General features: G+C 41.5%; 1 protein-coding gene across 1 annotated transcript in view; it reads left to right on the forward strand.

Moving 5' to 3' along the window:
* The window catches only part of PI4KA (phosphatidylinositol 4-kinase alpha), a 115,182-nt gene that overhangs the window by 12,847 nt on the left and 77,976 nt on the right, over window positions 1-24,359 (forward strand). Inside the window, exons 2-10 of the mRNA XM_059140278.1 lie at window positions 7,634-7,750; window positions 9,622-9,715; window positions 12,522-12,610; window positions 14,759-14,831; window positions 15,434-15,693; window positions 16,980-17,046; window positions 20,582-20,730; window positions 23,022-23,087; window positions 23,654-23,750. Of these exons, the coding sequence (XP_058996261.1) occupies window positions 7,634-7,750; window positions 9,622-9,715; window positions 12,522-12,610; window positions 14,759-14,831; window positions 15,434-15,693; window positions 16,980-17,046; window positions 20,582-20,730; window positions 23,022-23,087; window positions 23,654-23,750 (1,012 nt within the window). The remainder of the gene's footprint in view (window positions 1-7,633; window positions 7,751-9,621; window positions 9,716-12,521; window positions 12,611-14,758; window positions 14,832-15,433; window positions 15,694-16,979; window positions 17,047-20,581; window positions 20,731-23,021; window positions 23,088-23,653; window positions 23,751-24,359) is intronic.

Consider the following 24,359-nt stretch of genomic DNA (forward strand, 5'->3'; position numbering starts at 1 on the left):
AAAACAAGTATACAAGTAATTCCAAAGCAATATTTTTAAAAAGAAAGTTATTGAGAGGTGTGATGGGAAAGATCATAGCATATTGCTGAGGTCTGGCGAAGCTTTGAGTAGCGAGAGATGGTTGACATGGATCTTGGAAGGATGGATTGAATTTTTATAGGGGAGATAAGGCAGATTGAATGAAATGTCACAGATGGGTGAAGACTGTGGAAGAAGCCAGGCAGGGACAAGTGAGCACTGTATTTGGAGCCTGAGTGTTCACAGGAAGTTGGGAAAGACCTTCTTTGCCAGGTTGGGAGTGTGCATTGAGTGTTCACAGGAATGGGGAGCCATTGGAGGTGTGGGCCTGGAGTGGTGGAATTGGAGTAGGGAGAGACAAAAGTCAGAGACAGGGTCTAGATAAGAGTCTGTTGTCTAAGACTATACTTAGCCTGTCTGGGCCTAGTTGCCTATCCTATTAAACAAGAATAAGATTACACACAATCTGCCTGAAAGGGGGCATTTGGCCAGGTGAGTGTGCAACTTCTTCCAGCTCTCCATCTCTGATTCTGTGTATGTTTGGGAGTTGTTAAAGGGCCTCAGGTCTGAAGCCCAGGTGAGCATCTTTTCAGTCTAGTGGTCCAGCTTGCATGGATTCTGGATGTTTTTAGAGAAATTATACCAAAAAAGCTCAGTGTTTGCATTCCATTTTTCTTGTTATTTTTGTTGTTGTTGTTAGTGAAGTAATTTAATAAGTTTGATTTTTATTTACAGAGAGCTGTGAAATTTTTTCAAGACCATTTTGTGAAGTTAAACTTTATGTCTGGGTCTCTTGTTTCAGGTGCTACCTGCTTCACTTTTTGCTGTGCCTATTGTCTTGCGTCTCCAGGTGTCTTTGTTAGGGCTGGAATAGCTGCATCTCTTGTTCCTTCAAAAGAGAAAAACTTTTCTGCTTGGATTGAGACTCTTGGGGAAGTTGTAGTTAAATAGGAGTTGTTTTGGGATGCCTGACTGGCCCAGTTAGTAAAGCATGTGACTCTTGATCCTGGGGTTGTAAGTTTGAGCCTCACCTTGGGTATAGAGATTAGTTAAGAATCTTTAAAAAAGGGGCGCCTGGGTGGCTCAGTGGGTTGAGCCTCTGCCTTCGGCTCAGGTCATGATCCCAGGGGCCTGGGATCGAGTCCCGCATGGGGCTCTCTGCTCGGCAGGGAGCCTGCTTCTCCTCATCTCTCTCTCTATCTGTCTCTCTGCCTATTTGTGATCTCTCTCTCTGTCAAATAAATAAATAAAATCTTTAAAAAAAAAAAAGAATCTTTAAAAAATAGGGGCGCCATTGCTTCTCGGCCTTTTTGGCTAAGATCAAGTGAAAAAATAGGGGCACCTGGGTGGCTCAGTCGTTAAGTCATGATCCCAGGGCCCAGGAAGAGAGCCACATCGAGCCCCACGTTGGGTCCCTGCTCAGTGGGGAGGCTGCTTCTCCCTCTGCCCCTCCCTGTGTGCATGCTCACTGTCTCTCTCAAATAAATAAGTAAAATCTTTAAAAAAGAATAAAAATTAAAAATTAAATAGGAGTTGATTCATTGATAGTAAGTTGTTAGAATTAAAGAAATTATAAGACCGTTGTGTGTAGAAAACATCTGTTTAGCTTATTTGACCCAGGTTTTCTTTCAGTTTTACATTACTTCTTCTTGGATTATTCAGATTCCATTCATTAAAATTCTGTACTCTTTTCTCTTATTTTCTGAGATCTAAGAGTATAAATATTATCGTCCTTTTAAAAGTAAGATATGCAGGGGCGCCTGGGTGGCTCAGTGGGTTAAAGCCTCTGCCTTCGGCTCAGGTCATGATTCCAGGGTCCTGGGATCGAGCCCCGCATCGGGTTCTCTGCTCAGCAGGGAGCCTGCTTCCCTTCCTCTCTCTCTCTCTCTGCCTGCCTCTCTGCCTGTTTGTGATCTCTGTCAAATAAATTTAAAAAAAAATTTAAAAAAATAAGATATGCATTGGGGTGCCTGGGTGGCTCGGTGGGTTGAATGTCTGACTCTTGGTTTTAGCTCAGGTTATGATCTCGGGGTTGTGGGATTAGGCTCCGAGCTGAATGGGAAGTCTGGTTGAGCTTCTCTCTCTTCCTTTTCTTTTGCCCCTCCCTGTCTCTCTCTCTCTCTTGCTCTCACTCTCCAGAAGAAAAAGAAAAGAAAAATATGCATTAATGGCAAAGCTGTTTCCACTATTTAAAAAATTTTTTTTTCTAATTCTGAAGTTAACAATGTTCCTTATGGAAAATACAGAAAAGAAATAAAGAAGTAAATAAGTATTGCTTATAATTTGATTAATAGTTTTTGTATCTTGCTGGATAGGCAGTACAGGTTTTGAGATTTGTTTAATATTCTATTTGTATTAATTTCTTATCGCAGCTCTAACAAATTACTACAAACTTAGTGGCTTAGAACAATGCAAATTTATTGCTTTGCATTTCTGTAGATTAGAAGCCCAACACTGGTCTCACTGGACTAAAATCAAGGTGATGGCAGGGCTATGTACCTTTCTTGAGACTCTAAAGGGCAACTCATTTCCATGTCTTTTATAGCTTCTAGAGAACCCTCCATTCCTGGATCATGGCAATCCTGGATCCCAGCAAGGGAACTCAAGCTGTCACATCCCATCATTCTCACCTCCTCTTTTGCCTCTCTCTTACCCTGGTCCAATATAATCTCTTCAATTCAAGGTCTTTTTATTTTTTTTTAAATTTTAATTTTTTAAAACGATTTTATTTATTTATTTGAGAGAGAGGCATGAGCAGGGAAGAATGGCAGAGGGAGGGGGAAAAGCAGTCTCCATGCTTAGGCAGGGAGCCTGATGCGTGGCTCAGTTCCACGAACTGTGAGATCATGACCTGAGCCAAAAGCAGAGGCTTTTTTTTTTTTTTTTTAATATTTTATTTATTCATTTGACAGAGATCACAAGTAGGCAGAGAGAGAGGGGGAAGCAGGCTCCCCGCTGAGCAGAGAGCCCGATGCGGGGCTTGATCCCAGGACCCTGGGACCACGACCTGAGCCAAAGGCAGAGGCCCAACCCACTGAGCCACCCAGGTGCCCCGAAAGGCAGAGGCTTAACCGATTGGGCCACCCAGACCCCTCAAGGTCATTTTAACCTGTTTTTCTCTGCAACCAATTTACATCCATTTGCAGTTCGAGGTAACATATTCACAGATTCCAGGGATTAGGACACAGACATATTTGGGCAGGCCATTGTTCTGCCTGCCACACTGATAGGGTTCGTGTGTTCCTAAATTATTATATTGTTCTCTAAATTGTTTATTGGTTCTTTTTGGTATCTTTCCTTCACATTTTAAAACCATGTGCCCAGCTTTTAGAGTAATCCTGAATTGTCAAAAATTATTTCTATTTAAATATTTTTAATTAAATGGGGTTGCAGAGAAAGGTCTGAAGTCAGAGTAGCCCAGAACCCCTCTGGGGTTGGGGGACAGGGACAGGCAGTACAGAGGAGACAAGGATGGTAAAAACTGTGTTTCTTTCAGATGTCTCTACCAGGTAGGGGACAGCTATGTGAGCAGCAGGGTTTAATCATGTTCCTGATGCTGAATTCTTACCCTGAGATATTGCTAGAGCTCATGTCTTTTAGTTTCCAGAGTATAAACAAATAGGAAATCAAATCCAACCCAGAACATCTGTTCTGTGGGGAGAAATCCAATTCTTACGCTTGATGTAAGTGAGGAGAACTTGGGGTTTGCCTCTGCCCTGTAGGGCAAGTGCCAGGATGGGCTGGCAGCAGCCCTGAAACGGGAGGGTCTGGATTGAGAAGAGAGCTTACATCCAGGTAAAAACTAAGAATAGACAGCAAGCCTGCATCCTGGGGGAGAATGAGTGTCTTTTATAGTGCCTGTCCACAGTGTAGAAGATGGAGATACGAAGATAATAGATGATTTCGGCCCCTGGGAAGCTTGCAGATTAGTGGAGAGACAGACAAATGCACCAATAACTGTCACATGAACAATGGGGTAGATGTTGCCGATGACGTTACTGAAGCCCTTCAAATACATGAAGACAGTGGTTTTGTCTATTTGTAGCCTGCTTGTCTCTGGGCTAGATGTTCCTTTTCAATGGCTTCTGGTATGGAATATTTCTTAGACCCCACATCACCCTGCGTGGCCATTTTTGGATATTTTTAGAGTGGCAGAGGGGCAACTCAGTCTTTCCCTCACTTCCACATGTCCATCATCAAGTCCTGTAGTCTTCCTCTGAAACATCCTGAGCTGGACAGCTTCTGTCTGCTTTGGTCATTACCCTCTTTGCTACTGAAGCATCTCCTGACTTCTCTGTGGTTCCATTTTTGTCCTTTCAAACCAGAAGGATTCTTCTAAACCTCAATTCTAAACTCAGCTTTTTAAGGTCTCCAATGTGCATCCCCTTGGCACCAGTTTGCATTGCTATTAGAGTTCAATCCAGGTTCCCAGCCTCTGCCTGCACTTGGACTTCTGGGAATCCCCACTTTATCTTTCCATTGTGCTGCCTCTCCAGTGGCCTCTGCCAGAATGCTTTTTCCCGAGTTGTCCCTGCTGGTTCCTTCTTAATCAGATCTCAATTTAATGGGCGCCTTCTTAGGTCTTTCCTGATCACCCCATTAAAAATAGTCCTCTAGGCACTATTGCTGGGGAAATATAATTACAAACAAAATCTCCCAAGAGCTCTCCACAAAGATAGTAGAGAAAGAAAACACTTTTATTACCGAATAAGCATTGAACCAGGACATGACATGCATCACAGGCAATCCTCTAAGAGATTACAAAGACAAAACAATCTCACCTTATTAACTAGCCAAGCAGATGTAACTTGTTACATCATACTTTCAAGGTAAATGACAACTAATCCCTTAGATAAGAAGTCTTTGTGTATATCTTTTCTATATTTAATAATGAGGTTGTGCCAATTTCGATGAGCTTCTGAGTCTCTGTTCTATCTTGTAGCACATTGGCTTCACCAGCCAGGTATGTGGCATTGTGTATTTCTGTGTGTTTGAGCAGAATGTTGATAAAGTATTGCCCAGGACAAAGTACATAGATTTTCACAGGGCCCCAGACTCCTCCCTTTGGTTCCAGCGTTCTTTGGATCTCATTGACTCATTCTACTATAAATCCACCTCCTTTCTATTTCTTATTTACAGGACTGTTTCTTTTCTTTTCTTTTTTTTTTTTTAAGATTTTATTTATTTATTTGACAGACAAATCACAAGGAAGCAGAGAGGCAGGCAGAGAGATGGGGGGGGAGGGGAAGCAGGCTCCCTGCTGAGCAGAGAGCCCGACGTGGGGCTCGATCTCAGGATCCTGAGATCATGACCTGAGCTGAAGGCAGAGGCATTAACCCACTGAGCCACCCAGGCGCCCCTACAGGGCTGTTTCTTGATAGACTTTACTCTTTCTGTCAGGTTGTGTGATTCACTGATGGAAGTGTCTGGAGTCTCTGAAATGATAACTTTATTGTGGTTAGTTTGCAACTCTCTTTGTATTGTATTTTTTCACTCTGTGAAGTGGAGGAATACTGAAGAAAAGTGGGAATTTAGTATTTCTGTTCCTCTCTTGCTTGTTACTTTATGCTCTTTTAACAATCATGAAAGTATGGATTTTCCCCCATGTATTTATTTTTTAACTTACTCCATATTTTTTCTGGTTACGTAACATTTTCTCCTAGAACATATTTTGGCAAATAGAAAAAAGCACAGAGAAATGTAAAACCTTGGGGCACCTGGGTGGCTCAGTTTCTTGAGTGTCTGACTCTTGATCTTGACTCAGGTCTTGATCTCAGGGTTTGAGTTCAAGCCCCACATTGGGCTTAAACTTGGAAGCCATTAAAAAAAAAAAAAAAGAAATGTAAAATCACTGGTAATTCTACCCCTCCGTAACTGTCAACATTTCGATATATTTTTCTGTATATGATAATCCACATCATTCCTCACGTGATTTACAGAACATTTAGAACATTGTTCATGCTGTTGCTTAGTCTTAGAAAAATACCATTTTTCAAGTCTGTATTAGGTTAGATTTTATGAAAGCACTGTTTTTGTAGGTCCAAACTTTGGTTGACTATCACAGTTTCATATGGTTTAACCTAATGTTTCACCAAATGGTGGAATCATTTATTTTCTTAATTTGTCATTTAAATTGTTTCAGATTTTCAATTAATATACACAACACTATAATGAAAGTCTTTTACATCATCTTTGCCTTAAGATTTCTAATTCTTTTTTTTCTTTTTTTAAGATTTTATTTATTTATTTGACAGAGAAAGAAGGAGAGAGCACAAGCAGGGCGAGTGGCAGGCAGAGAGAGAGGGAGAGGCAGGCTCTCCACTGAGCAGAGAGCCCAATGTAGGACTCAGTCGCAGGACCCTGAGATCATGACCCAAGCCGAAGGCAGTCGCTGAACCAACTGAGACACCAGGCACCCCTAATTCTTTCTTTACAGTCATTCCTAAGAGGAAAATGACTGAGACAAAGAATATTACCTCTCTTCAGGTTAGAAGGTGTTTCTTTTTCTGGCTTGTGTATTTGTCCTTTTAAAATCTGCTTTCTTTTTTAAAATTGCAATGGTAGTTGATATTTTCAGAGCAAATCTCAAGCATTATACTTGATGACCTTTGCCAATAAAAGAACACATCAATATGCCTGGGTGGCTCAGTCAGTTAAGCATCTGCCTTTCGTTCAGGTCATAATCCTGGGGTCTTGGGATCAAGTCCTGTGTCAGGCTCCCTAATCAGTGGGGAGTTTGCTTCTCCTTCTCCCTCTGCCCCTCTCCGCTGCTCGTGCTTGCTAGCTCTCTCTCAAACAAACAAATGAATCTTAAAAAAGAAGTCCCACCAGACCATATAAATGTTAACGAGCAACTTCTCCTTGGGTCCATTAACAGAACAGCAAGGTTGGGGCCTCATGGTGTGTCTGAATGCTCTGCTAAGAGGTTCTTGTGGCAGGGATTTTCAAGATTGGCATCACCTCTTTTCCTATTCATATATCATCTAGATTTTTAGTTTCTTTTTGTCAAACGTTTACCATTGTTTTGTTTTGAAAAAATTTGAATTTTTCCATATATTCAGTAAATTGCTGACTTATTGCTCATTTGCTTCTGCTGGCCACTATTATGGCATATCCAGTAACAACAGGTACTGTTTGTTGAGCACCTGGTATGTACTGTGTGTAGTTCTGAGTGCTTTACACACATTTGATCTTCTAAAGAACCCTATGGGAGGATTGTAATTGTAGGTGGGTTTGGATAAACTGCTTTTGGGTGCCACAGGGCATTAGAGACCCATGACTGTTATGACTGAATTACAGACATTAGCTAGTGTGTTTTACCACCTCTGTGTATGCATCATTTTAACTCTTGGTCCTTGGCACATGTATGTTTTGTGTATGATCAATTCAGAATGTAGAGATGATCTTTCTGTGATTTTTGAATGGAAAAAAATGTTTTACTGGTTATATAGACTCACTGGGATTTTATACTACTGGTTTATGCCCTATACAGTCATATATATGTATGTTTATATATATATATATATGTGTGTGTGTGTGTGTGTGTGTGTGTTTATATTTTTTAACTTATGGGTTTTTGTTGTTGTTGTTGTTTGTTTTTGGTCTCATTGTCTAGGTCCAAAAGCTGCTCTGTATGTGCCCAGTAGACTTCCATGGGATCTTCCAGTTGGATGAAAGACGGAGAGATGCAGTGATTGCGTTGGGCATTTTTCTCATTGAATCTGATCTTCAGGTAAGTCTTTACTACATTAAAAGTGTTTCTGCAGTGTAAAAGGGAGAGTGCAATTAGAATTTAAATTTGTACCTGCTTATATTTACCTAAACCAGTACTAAAAGAATGCATATGAACCTAATAAAAGCAGCTAGTGATGGTGAGGCAGAGTGGGTGGAACAGGTGGGAGTAATTTAATTAATTTAATTAATGTACAGCCTCTTAAGAAATTTTGGTTTTTGAACTGTGTGAATAATTAGGTTGTTAAAGTGGTTATTAGTTGTTGTTACTGTGTTTTGTTTGGCTAGAAAGTTAATTAAAATGCTTTGTGAAGTAATTGTGTGCCCTCCAGAGTAGACTTGATTTTCAATCTAAGGTCAGATGTTTATTCAGATTGAGTAAACATTTTTTTTTCCTTCCAAAAGGACAGTATTCTTTGAGATAATTCTGACATAATACAATCTTTTTTCAGATCTGTTACAGATTTCGGGTACAGTCAGTGGAGCATAGGACTTTTGATCTTGGGGTTGTAAATTCAAGCCCCATATTAGGTGTAGAGATTACTTTAAAATAAAAAAACTTTTTTTAAAAAAACATTTTATTTGTCTTATTTGAGAGAGAGTGAGCGAGTGAGAAAGCCTGAGTTGGGGGGAGAAGAGGGACTAGGGAAGCAGACCCCCGCTGAGCAGGGAGATCCTAGAGGACTCAATGACCCGGGTCCTGGCCTGAGCTGAAGGCAGGCTTTTAACCAACTGGGCACCCAGGTACCTCTAAAAAAATTTTTTTAAATCTTAAAAAAAAAAAAAAAAAGAACTGTGATAGATACAAGTTTTAGAGTACATGTTAATGTATCTCTTAGAGGTGATTTAAAAATCAGTGTTGTGGCTCCAACAGAAAATGATGTGACCTTTTTTTTCAGTACTTCCCAAAGTTAATTGAAGCAAATGGTTAATCACTGAACATAGAATCTATTATTTGTTTGTTTATTTTTATCATTATCAAGAATCACTTTTAATTCCATGCTATGTTGGGAAAATAAAGATGTTAGATATTTGAATTTTTATGTATCTAAAAATGCTTATATGTCCTGGAAATTCTACTTCAGTAAGGATTAATATTTTTGACAGAGTATTCATACATTTGAAATAAAAATAAGCATTTTAATTTTAGAGCCATAGTTTGAGAATTAAATAGGTTGTTTGATCAAGGCCATATCAAAAACCAAAATTAGATGCATATAAACGGCATTTTAATTATTCTTTTCTATTTTTTTTTAAAGATTTTATTTATTTATTTGACAGAGAGAAAGATCACAAGTAGGCAGAGAGGCAGGCAGAGAAAGAGGGGGAAGCAGGCTCCCTGCTGAGCAGAGAGCCCGATGCGAGGCTCGATCCCAGGACCCTGAGATCATGACCTGAGCGGAAGGCAGCGGCTTAACCCACTGAGCCACCCAGGCTTCACTAAGTTTAGAAGCTTGTGGCTGTGACCCTCCCTCAGTCTAGAGGATCTGAGCCTGGGACTCACTGTAGGGTTTGGGGGCTCTCTCTGAACACTCTCGCTGAGGGCGTATTTGAGAGTGTGTGCGTACATAAACCTTTTCCTGCAGAGGCCATCATGGGGTCCCAGCCCCCAGTAAGGGCCAGAGCAAGGCTGGACATTCAGTGGCAGAAGGGCAGGTTTTAGCCCTTCCTTAGGCACCTCTGGTGCAGGCTGGTGGGATAACCTCCAGATGCCACCTGCTGCTGCTGCTGCCACATGGAAACAGGAAGGGTGCCCTGCCATGCGAACATCCATCTTTGAGATGGTGAGGATGCAAATGCTTTGCTTTGGGCTTAGTACAAAAAAACTACCAGCTGCACATTGTATTAAATGTATTTTTTTTCTTTTTTAAGCACAAAGATTCTGTGGTTCCTTACCTTCTTCGACTGCTTAAAGGACTTCCAAAAGTGTATTGGGTAGAAGAAAGCACAGCTCGGAAAGGCAGAGGTAATGTGTAAATTTTCCCCTCAATTCAGGGAATGGCGTGTATGTTCACAGTCTGTATGAATCAGCTGTTTAATGATATTTATGCATCAGGTACAATGTTTCTAGCTAGTTCCACTCTTGGCTGTGAGACAACTGCCTGTCTGTAGCAGCATGGGCTGTGCTTACTCCTTGTTGTCCAGAGCCCATGGTCGAGGGGAGGTGGGGGCAAGGCTGAGAAAACCGGCTTTGCATTGCATTCTAGGAGTGAACAGGAGCTTGGAGACCTTCAGGAACCTTTTCCCATGTCTCATGTCTCCTTGCTAGAATTGGTTCCCCTGCCCATCCCTGTCTATGACCCTTAGACGAATAGGTTCACTCTTGGAGTGAATCCATTTCTCCAAATTGCATTGCTGCTACTCTAAAAGGAAGGATGTGATGGATGTTCAGGACTTAAACACCATGTTCACTGTAAATAGTTTATCATTTTGTTGCTGTTGCTGAGTTTTATTTAAATTTATTACCTTTAAAAAATGGTATATAAGTCCACTATGTGCCAGGCATTGTGCTAAGCACTTGCAACACTGATGTTTTTAGGTATTGATTTCCCAAGACTCCCATATCAGTTTGGAACACCTCCAACATTCTAGAGATCATGACCTGTGTGTGGCTGAGGCCCACCTTCAGACATAGCAGGGGGTTGGAGCCTATAAAGACGGCCTTGTCCTTTTCATTGGTGGCATGGCCCCAATTTGTTGGATGGGCTCAGCTGCTATAGATAGGTTTTACTGTTCTCATGAACATCCTGCTTGTGCCTAATTCTCTTGTCCTTTGGATTTCATCATTTCTGGTAACCTACTGTGCCTAAAACTGACAGACCCCAGATTATGTATGTATCCTGGCATTTAAGGGGCTACAATTTTTTTCTTTTTAATTAATTTATCTTTAAAGATTTTATTTATTTGCTTGACAGAGAGAGACAGAGAGGGAACATAAGCAGGAGGAGTGGGAGAGGGAGAAGCAGGCTTCCCACTAAGCAGGGACCCCGATGCGGAGCTCAATCCCAGGACCCTGGGATCATGCCCTGAGCCAAAGGCAGACGCCTAACGACTGAGCCACCCAGGCGCCCTTACAGTTTTTTTTATTGAAAGGTAGTTGGCAATACAATATCATATCATATTATATTAGTTCCCGACATGTAACATAGTGATTCGATGTTTATATACATTACAAAGTGATCACAATGATAAACCAGCTTTCGTCTGTCAGTCTGTCACCACACCAAGTCATTACCTGTTACTGACAATATTCCCCATGTTTTACATTGTATCCTTACGTCTTCTTTGCTTTAGAACTGGAAGTTTGTACCTTTTAGTCCCCTTTCTCTATTTTGCCCATCCTCCCACCCTAAAGGACGACAGATTAAATAGAAAGCATTGCTAGAAAGTCAGACATCTCTGTCCACCACTGTTGTCTAATTTGGGGAGAAGCAGAATACCAGCAGAAGCTGTTTCTGTTTTCTTTTCTTTCAAAGAAAATATCACTTCTATGTGCATGGACTTTCACTAGAATGAAAGTTTTAGCACTGTTGGAACATTGTTAGAGATACATAAATCTCTAATCATTAGGCAGCATTTCACTCTTTTTTAGTTTTTTATTAAGGCAGTATAAATTATGCTTTTAAACTCTAGAGGAGTAAGTTCTCAAAGTGCCATCCGGGACTAGCAGCACCAGCAACACCTGGGAACTTGTCAGAAATGCAGATTCTTAGTCCCCACATCACAGCTACTGAATTAGAACCCAGGGGCTAGGGAAGCTGGCAGTCTGCCTTTTAATAAGCCTGCAGATGATTCTGATCACACTCAAGTTTAAGAAGAACCTAGAGCTGCATCTTAAAATTATAGGTACAGAAGTGAATGTGTAACAATCTTCTGCCATGTACTATGAATAGATCTTGGTTAAATATTCAATATTCAAAATTGATTTAGTATTTAATAGCGATTAGACCTATACAGGAGTGATTTTTTTTTTTTAAAGATTTTATTTATCTATCTGACAGACAGAGATCACAAGTAGGCAGAGAGGCAGGCAGAGAGAGAGGAGGAAGCAGGCTCCCCGCAGAGCAGAGAGCCCGATGCAGGGCTCGATCCCAGGACCCCGAGACCACGACCCAAGCCGAAGGCAGAGGCTTCAACCCACTGAGACCCCCAGTACAGGAGTGATTTTGATATTTTTAAGGTGCATGCCATCACAGCACTGGTTAGCTTTTAGTCTTTTAGGTACAGTGATCCCTTCCCGACCCTGAGGCCAGGCTCCGGAGAACCTCTCTATGAAGAGGTCGGTAGCGGAAGGGCTTAAAAACCTATTAGGAATAGAGCAAATCTTTGGAAGCTCTTAAGATTATCTCTACTTGTCAAAATAAAGCAGAAAAGAAATATAAACATATAATTCAGTTTAAAGTGGTAGTAATTGGGTAGCCTCCATATACCATCTCTTATACTCTACCAAGATTGGTTTCTCATCCTGGGTAGAAATCTAGGTCAGGAATAAAAAATGGAGACTGTATAATCTCAAGCTATAAATTGGCCCAGAAACATTTAAGTTTATTGAACCAAAGCATTCTGTTAAAAGAAAAGTTAAAGGTATTTCTCAGCAACCATGTTGGGCCCATAGCTATTCTTTTGAGGTTCACCTCAGTGAGGGCAGCCATCCCTGTAAACTGGTCCCTTAGCAGGCCCCGTGAGAGAGGGAATTTACAGATTACATGGCCAGTAGGGGTGGCCTGGTGTCTCAGCGGTAATGATCTGACTCGCGTCTGTGTGCATTCCAGCCACCCTCCCGGTTGCAGAGAGCTTCAGCTTCTGCTTGGTCACTTTGCTGTCTGATGTGGCTTATAGGGACCCCTCCCTTAGGGATGAGGTAAGTGCATGGTGAATTGGAGTGCATTTCTTTCTTTTTTTTTAAGATTTTATTTTATTTTTTTTTATTTGAGAGAGAGGGAGAGAAAATGAGCACAAGCAGGGGGAGGGGCAGAGGGAGAGGAAGAAGCGGAGTCCCTGCTGAGCAAGGGAGCTAAATCCCAGGACCCCAAGATCATGACCTGAGCTGAAGGCAGACATTTAACTGACTGAGCCATCCAGGCGTCCCTGGAGTGTATTTGTACACAATCAAGAGTCCCAAAGTAACGAAAAGAGTAAAAAAAACTTTTGAAGTGATCAGGTTGTTTCAGTTGACTTATTTTGTACTAACACACCTAAAAAACGTTGAATGCTTGCCTACAGTACTTTGCAGGTTACCCAGTGACCTCATTGACTGTTTCTCATTAAGCTTTCCCCGTAGTCCTGTGGGGTTGGCAGGTCGGCAGCCAAAAGCAGATGCCCCTCACTTTCCTGACTCTGTTGGGGATTCATTCATGGAAGGGAATTATCTAGATAGTTGAAATTATATTCAGATTTTAAGTGCTCAGATTTTTTTTCATTTTATTTTGTTGAAATGTTACTTAAATGCCTTTCAGACTCTTCTTCTTAAAGAATACAATCAGAATCTAAACTTTTTCTTAATCAGATTTTTTTTTTTGAAAATCAGTTCGTATATGCTGTTATCCTCAGTTCCTGCCAAGGAGTGCCAGGTGCTTATCTATATGTTAAATGTTCCCAGTTAGCTATGCTATTTGAGTTCTTGTATCTGTTTTTTAATTTTTAAAGTCTCTTTACTTAATAGAACTGTAAATTTTGTTGAGAGTATTTCTGCCATTAATGTTCTTTTCCATCTTTCTTTCCTAGTTTAGGTTCTTTATTTATAGGTTGACCAAAGAGATAACTAAATATATTAGAATTGTAGATCATTATTTCAGAAGTTAACAGGCTGTAAGTTAAGGGCTTTTTTATAAATAACATTTATCAAAACATCAATACTAAAGATGATGGCATAACTTTAATATATGAAATGGAGAAAGTCTTGCTTTTCAAATCTTCATATATTATTCAGCATCGTTTAACATCAGCAACATGTCAGAAATTTACCTTGATTGGGAACACATTATAGGAGAACAATTTTATTATCTTCTTTGCCTGGGGTTTCCTCCAAGACTGGTAGAAGAGGAAAATAAGGTAGATGGAATCTAGTTGATCTTCAACAAGGCATTAGAGAAACACCCTCCTGAAATCCTAGATCTAGAATACGGGCTAAAGGTCAAAACAATTTGGAAGGTTTGTGGAGCTGTCTGGACTACCCCAGAGGGTGCTGACCCAGCAGAAGCCTCCCCTAGCCTCCCCTCCACCTCTTACTATTGAAGCAAAACAAGCCAGGGCCATAAATGAAGATTCAGAAAGCAAGTTGGTTTCATTTGTAGATGACACAATGCTGGGAATCAGAGACCAGAACAATGAATGAAAGCTAATCCCCTGAGCTTTGGTGGCGTCAGTGACAGGCAAAAAATGCCAACAACATCAGTAGTGGTGTAGAAAAGATTCAAGTATTTTAGGTATCTGTAAGCTCATTGAGCCAGCAGAGTGAAGCAGCTGGCTAAAAGCTGACGTCATGTGGATGGAAGTCTAGAATATGTTTAGAGTGTGGTGATTACTCAGGATGAGTCCCAACATCCTGGAATATGAATGTATTTCCCTGAGCACCACAATTTGAGACTGTTTTTGACACATGGGACTACCGTGAAATCAGAAGCAGACACTCAGCATCGTAAAGTACGTGTAGTCCTAAGGAATGGATTGAAAGAATTGGGGGTATTTGCCACAAAAAGAGATTTGGGGGCCTATCACCTGTTTCTGGAATATGGAAAAAGGAGTGGCTCCAAGGGCCAGAGGTCACAAGCCCCACAGGACAATATTGGCCCACAGTTAGGGGGCACTCTGGACCAACCCAGGAGGGCCGGTTTCTGTCCCTGGAAGTTCAGCTGATTGGCCACTCACCAGAGCTGTCATTCAGGGATAGATGTATCAGATATGGGTGTGAAGATAGTGTATAAAGCTCCTTCTAATTCTGAATTAATTTTGTGAGACTTACCTGATTTTGTTTATAAATTTGTCTTTTCTGTTTCTGTGGCTATTACAGATTTTAGAGGCACTTTTGCAGGTTTTGCATGTCCTTTTGGGAATGTGCCAGGCGTTGGAGATTCAAGAAAAAGGTATGAATATAAATCTGAGGCTTTTTTTTTCCTTAATGACTTTGTGATTACTTTTTTTCCTTTGCTTTTCCCAGTGTTCTTTTTTGTGCTTTACTGTTTGTGTACCTGATGGATGAAACCTTCCTGTATTAGTTTGCCTTTGTTGTGTATTAGCTAAAAGGCCACCTGGGAGTCATGAGCACAGCTCTGCTCCCTGAATACCAGGTGACCTTAGACAAGTCACCTCACCCTTTTTGGGCCTCAGTTTCTTCGTTTATAACATGCCCAGCTGCCTCTAGTGTAAGGCTACCAACCTAATACGAGGAGGACAACATATATTAAGTATAGTAAAGGTACCTGATAATAGAACTACCTGTGTTACTGATTTGGGTGTACTATGCCTAGACTGAGACCTCCCAGAGAGAACAGCTGTGTGTGACAAAGATGTAGTCTGAAGTTGTTGTTCATGTCAGCCCTTGGGCTGACCTGTTGATGTGGCTTGTTTTGACCCACATTTGCTAGGGGGTGGGTTGTGAGATGTCAGCCAGTGTTACCAGCTGGTGCAGCACAACTCGCTCCCGGGCAGCCTTTTGATACTGGAATATTTTCACTTTGTCTTCTAGAATATCTTTGCAAATACGCCATCCCATGCCTGATCGGAATCTCACGAGCATTTGGGCGTTACAGCAACACGGAAGAGTCTCTGCTTTCAAAACTGTTCCCCAAAGTCCCTCCTCATTCCCTCCGAGTCCCTGAGGAGCTTGAAGGTGTGCGGAGGCGATCCTTCAATGACTTCCGCTCCATCCTCCCCAGCAATTTGCTGACGGTGTGTCAGGAGGGCACCCTGAAGAGGAAGACCAGCAGTGTGTCCAGCATCTCTCAGGTGGGGCTGTGCGCCTGGGAGGCAGGCATAGAGGTCAGCTCTTCTTAAGTGCTCACTTGAAGAAAATTTCACTGGCATGCTCTCTGAGGAAATTCATGAAACTGGAAAGGTTCTCACTAGAATTCTGTGTAATAATACATGGGCTTGCTTTGGCCTTTTAAGATTTATAAGTGATTTCATCTCCTAGTCATCTCCTAGTATTTTTTTCCCTAGCAGTTGGGTGCCAAGCTCTATTCTGAGTAGGAGACAGTTGGTACCTTTAAGAAGTACGTAATTAGGATGTGGAGAAAGGGGAACCCTCCTGCACTGTTGGTGGGAATGCAAGCTGGTGCAACCTCTCTGGAAAACAGCATGGAGGTTCCTCAAAATGTTGAAAATAGAACTGCCCTATGACCCAGCAATTGCACTATTGGGTATTTACCCTAAAGATACAAACATAGTGATCCAAAGGGGCACGTGTACTCGAATGTTTATAGCAGCAATGTCCACAATAGCCAAACTATGGAAAGAACCTAGATGTCCATCAACAGATGAATGGATCAAGAAGATGTGGTATATATACACAATGGAATACTATGCAGCCATCAAAAGAAATGAAATCTTGCCATTTGCGACAACATGGATGGAACTAGAGCGTATCATGCTTAGCGAAATAAGTCAAGCGGAGAAAGACAACTATCATATGATCTCCCTGATATGAGGAAGTGGTGATGCAATATGGGGGCTTAAGTGGGTACGAGAAGAATAAATGAAAGAAGATGGGATTGGGAGGGAGACAAACCATAAGTGACTCTTGATCTCACAGAACAAACTGAGGGTTGCTGGGGGGAGGGGGTTTGGGAGAAGGGGGTGGTATTATGGACATTGGGGAGGGTATGTGTTTTGGTGAGTGCTGTGAAGTGTGTAAACCTGGTGATTCACAGACCTGTACCCCTGGGGATAAAAATATATGTTTATAAAAAATAAAAAATTATATTAAAAAAAAAAAAAAAAAAGAAGTACGTAATTGACTCAGGGAGACAAGCTAAGTGCTAAGGGAGACAAGACACCAAGTGCTAAGAATAATTCAACTTACTAAAGAAGTATAAAATCTATGGCTAAGCACGAAGAAATTAGGGACATGGTATACAGTAGAGAACACTTAGCTAAGGTGGGCTTCAGGGAGGAGGTAAGGTGTGGACCAGGACTGGAGGTACAAACATTGGGCTGGCAGGGAGAATCTTGTCTAAGGAGAAACTGACAGCAGTTTGGCCTTTCCTAATCTGTAAGGTGGTTTTGTGTTTCAGGTCAGCCCTGAACGCGGAATGCCTCCTCCCAGCTCCCCTGGAGGATCTGCCTTTCACTACTTTGAAGGTGGGCTTCACCTTTCTGACAGGAAAATTGACCTGGTACTTGGAGAGCAGGTTCACTGTGACTTACCGTGATGTAAAAGATGCTAATAATAACACTCTGCTGTCATGCATCTAGAGAGTCAAACTTTTAGAAAGCATTTACTCTCTATTTTTGTTTAAACTTCTTAATTTTAAAATATTTCAAGGGTGCAGTAAAGTGCAGATGATAATATACAGACTCTCAGGGTGCCTGGGTGGCTCAGTGGATTAAAGCCTATGCCTTCAGCTCAGGTTATGATCTCAGGGTCCTGGGATTGACCACTGCATTGGACTCTCTGCTCAGCAGGGAGCCTGCTTCCCCCTCTCTCTCTGCCTACTTGTGATCTCTCTCTCTCTGCCAAATAAATAAAAATCTTAAAAAATATATATATATACACAGAGCTTCATGTGTCTATCATCAAAATTTTAATAAATTAATCTGTGAAAGCACTGGTTTTCAGGTGGAAGTACTCATGGTAGGCCCTGCTTTTTTTTGTTTTAAAGTCATTAATTATGTAAATAATATATTTTTTAAATGTAATAATGATACAAGTAGTACTTTTTTTTACAAGTAGTACTTTTTTATAGAGCTTTGTGGATCACAAAGCATTTTCACATAATTTACTGAATTAGATTCATAGGATAGCCTTGTACAGTGTCAGCCATGTGGTAAAATCGCCTCTGCCTTATTTTTGAGAGAAGTAAGACTCAGTTAAGTGATAGATTAAGTGATAGGAAGTGGGGAAACCAGAATGTTATATCTATTACATTTTTGGATCATGCTAATTACTAAAAGAGCATTTCTCAATAGGATCTTAAAAGATGTGAGGGGAATTAAAAGAAAAAAAAATGAGAGAATCTGAACTCAAATAAATGTGGGCAGCTTTGCCTAGAGTGTCTCTTAGCTGTGTGAGAATGTACCCTGTGTTATAGTCTGTGTGTATGTTGGAATGTAAAAGCCAAGCTCACTCACTCAAAATCCTGCTGCTTCCAGAGAGAACCACTTGTGGTTGAATTATCCCTCTAGGCTTTATTTATTTATTTATTTTAAAATTTTATTTATTTATTTGACACAGAGAGAGACAGTGACAGAGATAGCAAGAGAGAGCACAAGCAGGAGGAGAGGCAAAGGGAGAGGGAGAAACAGGCTTCCCACTGAGCAGAGAGCCCGATGTGGGGCTTGATCCCAGGATCCTGAGATCATGACCTGAGCTGAAGGCAGACGCTTAACCAGCTGAGCCACCCAGGTGCCCTCCAGGCTTTAAACAACCCCTGCCACCTGTCTGTCCTTGGGGCATCTGAAGACAGCCATGGTGTACCCTTGAAGGCTTTGCTTTCCCTGGTGAACAGCTCTTCTGATCTCTCTACTTATGGGCCCCTCTTCATTGGGGCAGCCCTCCTTGGTGCACTTCCAGAGAGTGCCCAGGATGGGGATGCACCTAGGTGTGGGCCACATGTGTGAACTTTCTGCACTCATCCAGCAGAGACAGACTGAGCAGGACTCTGCTGGCCTCTTTGCTTCAGCAGTGAGCTCTGCTCCTGCTCTTGAAAGTACACCTCATTGTCAAGACAAGCAGGCCAAGACACTGTTCCTTCCTTTTCTGCTCCAGTACCTCCTGTTCGACTCTGATTTTTCTTTTGTTTTCAAGATTTTATTTTTAAGTAATCTCTGCACCCAACATGGGGCTCGAACTCACAACCCCAAGATCAAGAGCTGCATGCCTTACTGACTGAGCCAGCCCAGCACCCCAAGTCTGGTTTTTCTTGCAGTTGGTCTTTCTTCTCTTTCCAGGGCCTTTTCTACGGATCTGTAAGAATGTTTTTAAAGAGTTATTTCTTAAAAGCACAAATCATTTCTACCTTAAAAACGTTCAGTGACTCCTCCCTCATGAATCTCACTTCTTAGATCCTTGACTCTGCAGTTGTTGTCTTTTGCCTCCATCTCTACCTTAGTCCCTATTTCATGGCGTCTGAGAAGTGTCCTCTAATCACAAACATTTTATCTTCTTTATTATTATTTTAAAAATAAGCTTGTATATACTTAAGGTATATAACATGATGATTTGATATACATTTACGTAGTGAAGTGATGACTCTAAACATGTCCTCACCATTATCATTTTTTTCTTTTTTTTAACGCAGTGATATCACCTGAAATCTGCTTTCTTAGCAACTTTCCAGTATTTGTTGCCATATTATTAAATATTGTCATCATGCTATACATTAGCTCTCTAGACTTATTCATACTATTTAACTGCAACTTTGTACCTTTGACCAACATCTCCCCATTTCCCCCATCTCCCTGCCCCATAGTAACGATTGCTCAGTTCTGCTCCCATGTATTCGACTTTTTAAAGTGTTCACATATAAGTAAGATCATGCAGTTTATTTTCTGTCCATGTCTGGCTTATTCACTTCACGTAATGTCCTTCAGGTTCATTGATGTTGCAAACAGCAAAATCTTTCTTAAGGCTGAATAATACTCCTTTGTGTGTGTGTGTGTGTGTGTGTGTGTGTGTGTATGTGTATCCAGCACTTGTGAGTGAATATGAATAAATAAATACTTATGAATAAATATACATATCTGTGTGTGTAAATACATCTATTTATAAACATTTGACACAGACACATACTTCTTACCTTCTTCCCTACCTATTTAAACCAGCTTTGTCCTCACTCTTTCCTCATTCATTCCCTCCTTCAGTGATCATTTATGATGTTGGCCTCCAGTGTCTCAACTGCTCTCCATATTATTGCCCATCCTCTTTGTAAGTTGCCTGTTTGCTCCCATGGGACCCATTTGCCTGTAATCAGGTCAGCAGAACATCACTAGCATCATAGAAATACACACCAGTTTTGACACAATCAGGATAAACCCAACTCTTCGCTTTTTCTGTGATGCAGGGCTTCAGGAAGCAATAAAATTTATTATTTGTTTTTTAATGGGCTGGTAATTGTCTATCACTATTTAATACGAAAATACTACAAACTTAACTATTTTCTAGTCATAGTCTTGTTTTGTAGATAACTTTCAAACAATTATAGACTTTGGGGGTTCATATTTATTCATAAGTATTAGACGATTGACTTTATTTTTGTTCTTATTTTGAAACCTCTAATAATGTACATTTTGGTTCTAATTTTGGTGGTGAAATATCTTGGGGTCCTGAGGACCTGAAACTTACATATGTCAACCTTTAAAAAGATGTAATACTTAAAAAAAAGAAAGGAATACTTTTTTTTTCTAGCTCCATAAAGTTATACTGTCTGTGTTGAAAGTACTAGGACACGATTATATCTGAGCTTTGATGTGAAACACTCTCATAAAAGGTATCATTCTCCAAAGATTTGAAATCCAGCCTTTACTTGTTCATTTAAAAAAAAAAAAAAAAAAAAAAAAGAATTGGCATATAAACAAAAGCCAAATCTATGCCTTTGTTGGTTACTGAGGGAAGCAGCTTGGGGAAGTATCCTGGTCATGTGACCGTGATTGACTTTCTGGTTTTCTTCCCTACCAGTCTCGTACTTACCTGATGGGAGTGCCCTGGAGCCTGATTACTACTTTTCCACCATCAGTTCCAGCTTCTCAGTTTCTCCTCTTTTCAATGGCATCACCTATAAGGAGTTTAATATTCCACTAGAAATGCTTCGAGAACTCTTAAACTTGGTAAGGAAAACATCGGTGGTTAAACAGAGCCTGTGTACCTCAGTCAGTAAAATCACTAGTGGTATAAGCATGGCTTTTGTTTTGGTTTTTCTTTTTGTTTTGGTTTGATTTTTCATGGAGAGAGAGAGATCAGTGAGTGGTCGGGGAGGGGCAGAGGTAGACAGACAGAGAAAAGGAGAAAAGGAGAAAGAATCTCAAGCGGACTCCATGCTGAGTGTGGAGTCCAACACAGGGCTTAATCTCATGAGCCTGAGGTCAGGACCTGAGCTGAAATCAAGAGTCGGATCCTTAACTGACTGAGCCACTTGGACGGCAAACCCTGGTTGGTTGTTTGTTTTTCCAAAAGAAAAACTAGGAGTTTTTCAGTATTTCAGAATATGACTTAGAAGTCATAAATTTTTGTTGGAAGAAGGAGAGAGTAAGACATGAAGTCATTTGTGTAACGTTTTCATTGAATCATTTTAGTGCTCATGTGGGAGAGGCGGGGATTCCTCCCCATTTTAGAGGTGAGGCAATCAGTGCCAGATACATCAAGGATCCATCAGCCAAGGGCAGGGCTGGGACTCAGCCCAGGGAATCTGACCCCAAGTTTAGTTCCTTATTGCTCTGGACTCCCCCCCCCCATTGGCTGATATTTTTAGATCAATACAGAACCTTTTTTTTCATATTTGGATACCTTGGGCTGACCTCTGAGGTAGCATCAGAGAAGGCATTGGTGCCATTGTCCCAATTCTGAAATAGATGGGTCTCTGATCCAGGGACTCTGAAGTTGTTATGATTGAGCTGAGTTGCTTTGAGACAGATTCAAGTGGGTAGATAAGAATAAAGATGCTATCACGGACAGACTCTAAAAATGAGACTTTCATCTTTGAAAAGAATGAGAGGGTCTCCCTCAGTGTGGAGTGTGAACAGAAATCCCTGCAGGAGCTGGTTTTAGGCTGAAGATGTATGAAGACATTAAAGCAGGGGCACCTCTCTGGGTCAGTCGGTTGAGCATCCGACTCTTGATCTCAGCTCAGGTCTTTTTTTTTTTTTTTTTTTTTAAGATTTTATTTATTTATTTGATAGAAGACACAACAAGAGAAGGAACACAAGCAGGGGGAGTGGGAGAGGGAGAAGCAGGCTTCCCGCTGAGCAGGGAGCTAGATGCGGGGCTCCATCCCAGGACCCCAGGATCATGACCCGAGCTGAAGGCAGACGCTTAACGACTGAGCCACCCGAGCGCCCCTCAGCTCAGGTCTTGATCTCAGTGTCATGAGTTCAGGCCCCCGAGTTGGGCTCCATACTGGGAGGGGAGCCGCTTTAAAAACACATAACAAAGCATGAAAGCATTGGCATTAATTATTGAGGATAGAGCCACAGTGAATTACTAAATAGCCTACAAATGTTTTTGAAGTTGCCCTCAAGAAGGAAAACTCTCCCTAAACCTCTCCTCCCTGTTAGTGTCCCAGACCAAAGGCCGGAGTGGCCTTCTCAGGTGGTCAGGTAACTCTTCCTAGTTTCATGTCAGAAATCCCAATTGAAGGCCGCGTGTTTCACACTCTTTTATAAAGGCGGTTCTTTTTCCCATTATGTTTTAACTTCTCAAGGTTAGCTTTTCTTCTTGGCAGTTTTTCATTTCTTCTCCTTTCATTTCTTCTATCATTGTCTGTCTATACATTTCGAAAGTCAGCTTCTTTAAGAACTACAGTTGGCATGGCAGACAGTTTTATCAGGAGGCCCTGCGGTTGCCAGAACAGTTCATTCCTGTATTAAATGCTAGTACAGAGCCTGGGTGGAAGTAAGTGCTTCTGTTAGAAATCTAGAATGTGTACTGCATTCGGAGTACCTAGGCAGCTTCCAAAGGGCTGGAGCACCAGGCCTGCAGCAAGAGGAGGAGGAGGAGTCAGAGGGCTGAGGACTGGCTGGGAAGGTGTCCCTGATGTCTGGGAGGAGGTTTGGGTGCATTGTCAGTGATGCCTAGAGTTTGAACACTTTCACATCTTGGAAATGGAAATCTAATGTTAGCAAATTTGAGGGAGTTGGTTCCTTTCCCGTTTTCATGTTTTTCCACTCAATGGCAGGAAGACAAGTTCAAAGTGATGGCAGAATTGAGGACATTATCTGTGTTATAGTTTGATGTGAAGCCATAATGGGTATGTTGTTGATCTGTCATTTCCATCTCATTTCTCATCTCATGAGCAGTGTGGTTTCATCTGTTAACATGATTTGTTCTTTATTAGAGGGAGCCGGCATCTCTGTCTCTCCCTGTGTTCATCAGGTGCCTCACGAGGTCTTGTTTCCTCTGACAGGTGAAGAAGATCGTCGAGGAGCCTGTTCTCAAATCCTTGGACGCAGTCGTAGCCAGCGTGATAGAGGTACATCTGTTCGGGTCACCATCCTGAGATCAGCCTGATGTGAGCCTGTGCGTAGAGAGAACAGGAAGAGTTTGTGGGTGGGGACTGAAGTGACAGGTTGTCAGTCAGCTTTCAGCTTAGTGTCCCCATAGTGGCCACACAGTCTCCCCCTGAGAGCTTGCTCTGTGCTGCTGCTTTTAAATCGATCACCTCACGGTGGTCTGACAGCTGCTTGGCTGTCTTTCTCCTTCTCCAGTTCCTGTAAGACAGCCAAAGATGGTGAATTTTCAGTGAGAGGAGGGTGGTTCTTTCCATAAGAACAATATGTGGAGGTTTGGAGGGTGCAGTGGTGACCCCCCACAGGCATCTCTGAACAGCCTGAGTCTTTTGTTTTCCTCTGCCTGATGCTTAAGAGAAGGAGGAGAGGAATTCAACTGTTCCAAATGGTGAATCATGATAAACGGTGACTCCATCTCTCTAATGCTACATCAGGAATATAATACTCACTCAGCTGGGCCTCACCCTAGAAGGCAGAAGGAGGTCCGGGGATTTCCATGGTGTAGTCACATGTCTCTGTTCCTTCACAGGCCAACCCTAGCGCTGATCTCTACTACACCACATTCAGCGACCCTCTCTACGTGGCCATGTTCAAGATGCTGCGTGACACTCTGTACTACATGAAAGGTAGGGACGGTTTGCGCCCACATGTGACTGCGGTGACACGGGGTTCCAGGCCACTGCCGCAGGTCTGTTCTTCCTTCTGCCATGGCTGCTTAAAAACACGCAAGTACCATGGTCACATTACTAAAATTTGGGGGAAGAAGCAAATAAGAAAGAAAAAGATCCGTCCATGATCTTGTACCCGTGATATCATCAATGATGGCTCCTTTGGTGGGTTTATTTCCTCAGAGGCTTTTCTGACATGGCTGTGTTGGTCTTGTCCTGATTGCCCGATCTTGTATACAATTTAACATGTCTATTTTAGATATTTCAAAAAGCTAAAAAAATAAGAAAACGAGGCATTTATTATAATCTGATAACTCAGAGAAAATAGTTACCAGATTATTTATCAGATTATTATAGTTATATAGTTATAGTTACCAGATATTATGGTTTAGCATGTGCACACACACAAATTTAGCCTTTCCTTATTTTGTGCATTTTTAAAATGTGTTTCCTGCTTTCTTTTATGTTATAGAATGTTCTCCATCAACGTAAGTTTTGATGATTATGTAGTATTCTGTCAAGGAAAAGGTGTACTATACAAGATGTACAAGACGTACTCTAATCTAG

Source organism: Mustela lutreola, chromosome 11 (assembly GCF_030435805.1).
Source record: "Mustela lutreola isolate mMusLut2 chromosome 11, mMusLut2.pri, whole genome shotgun sequence".
Classification (NCBI taxonomy): domain Eukaryota; kingdom Metazoa; phylum Chordata; class Mammalia; order Carnivora; family Mustelidae; genus Mustela; species Mustela lutreola.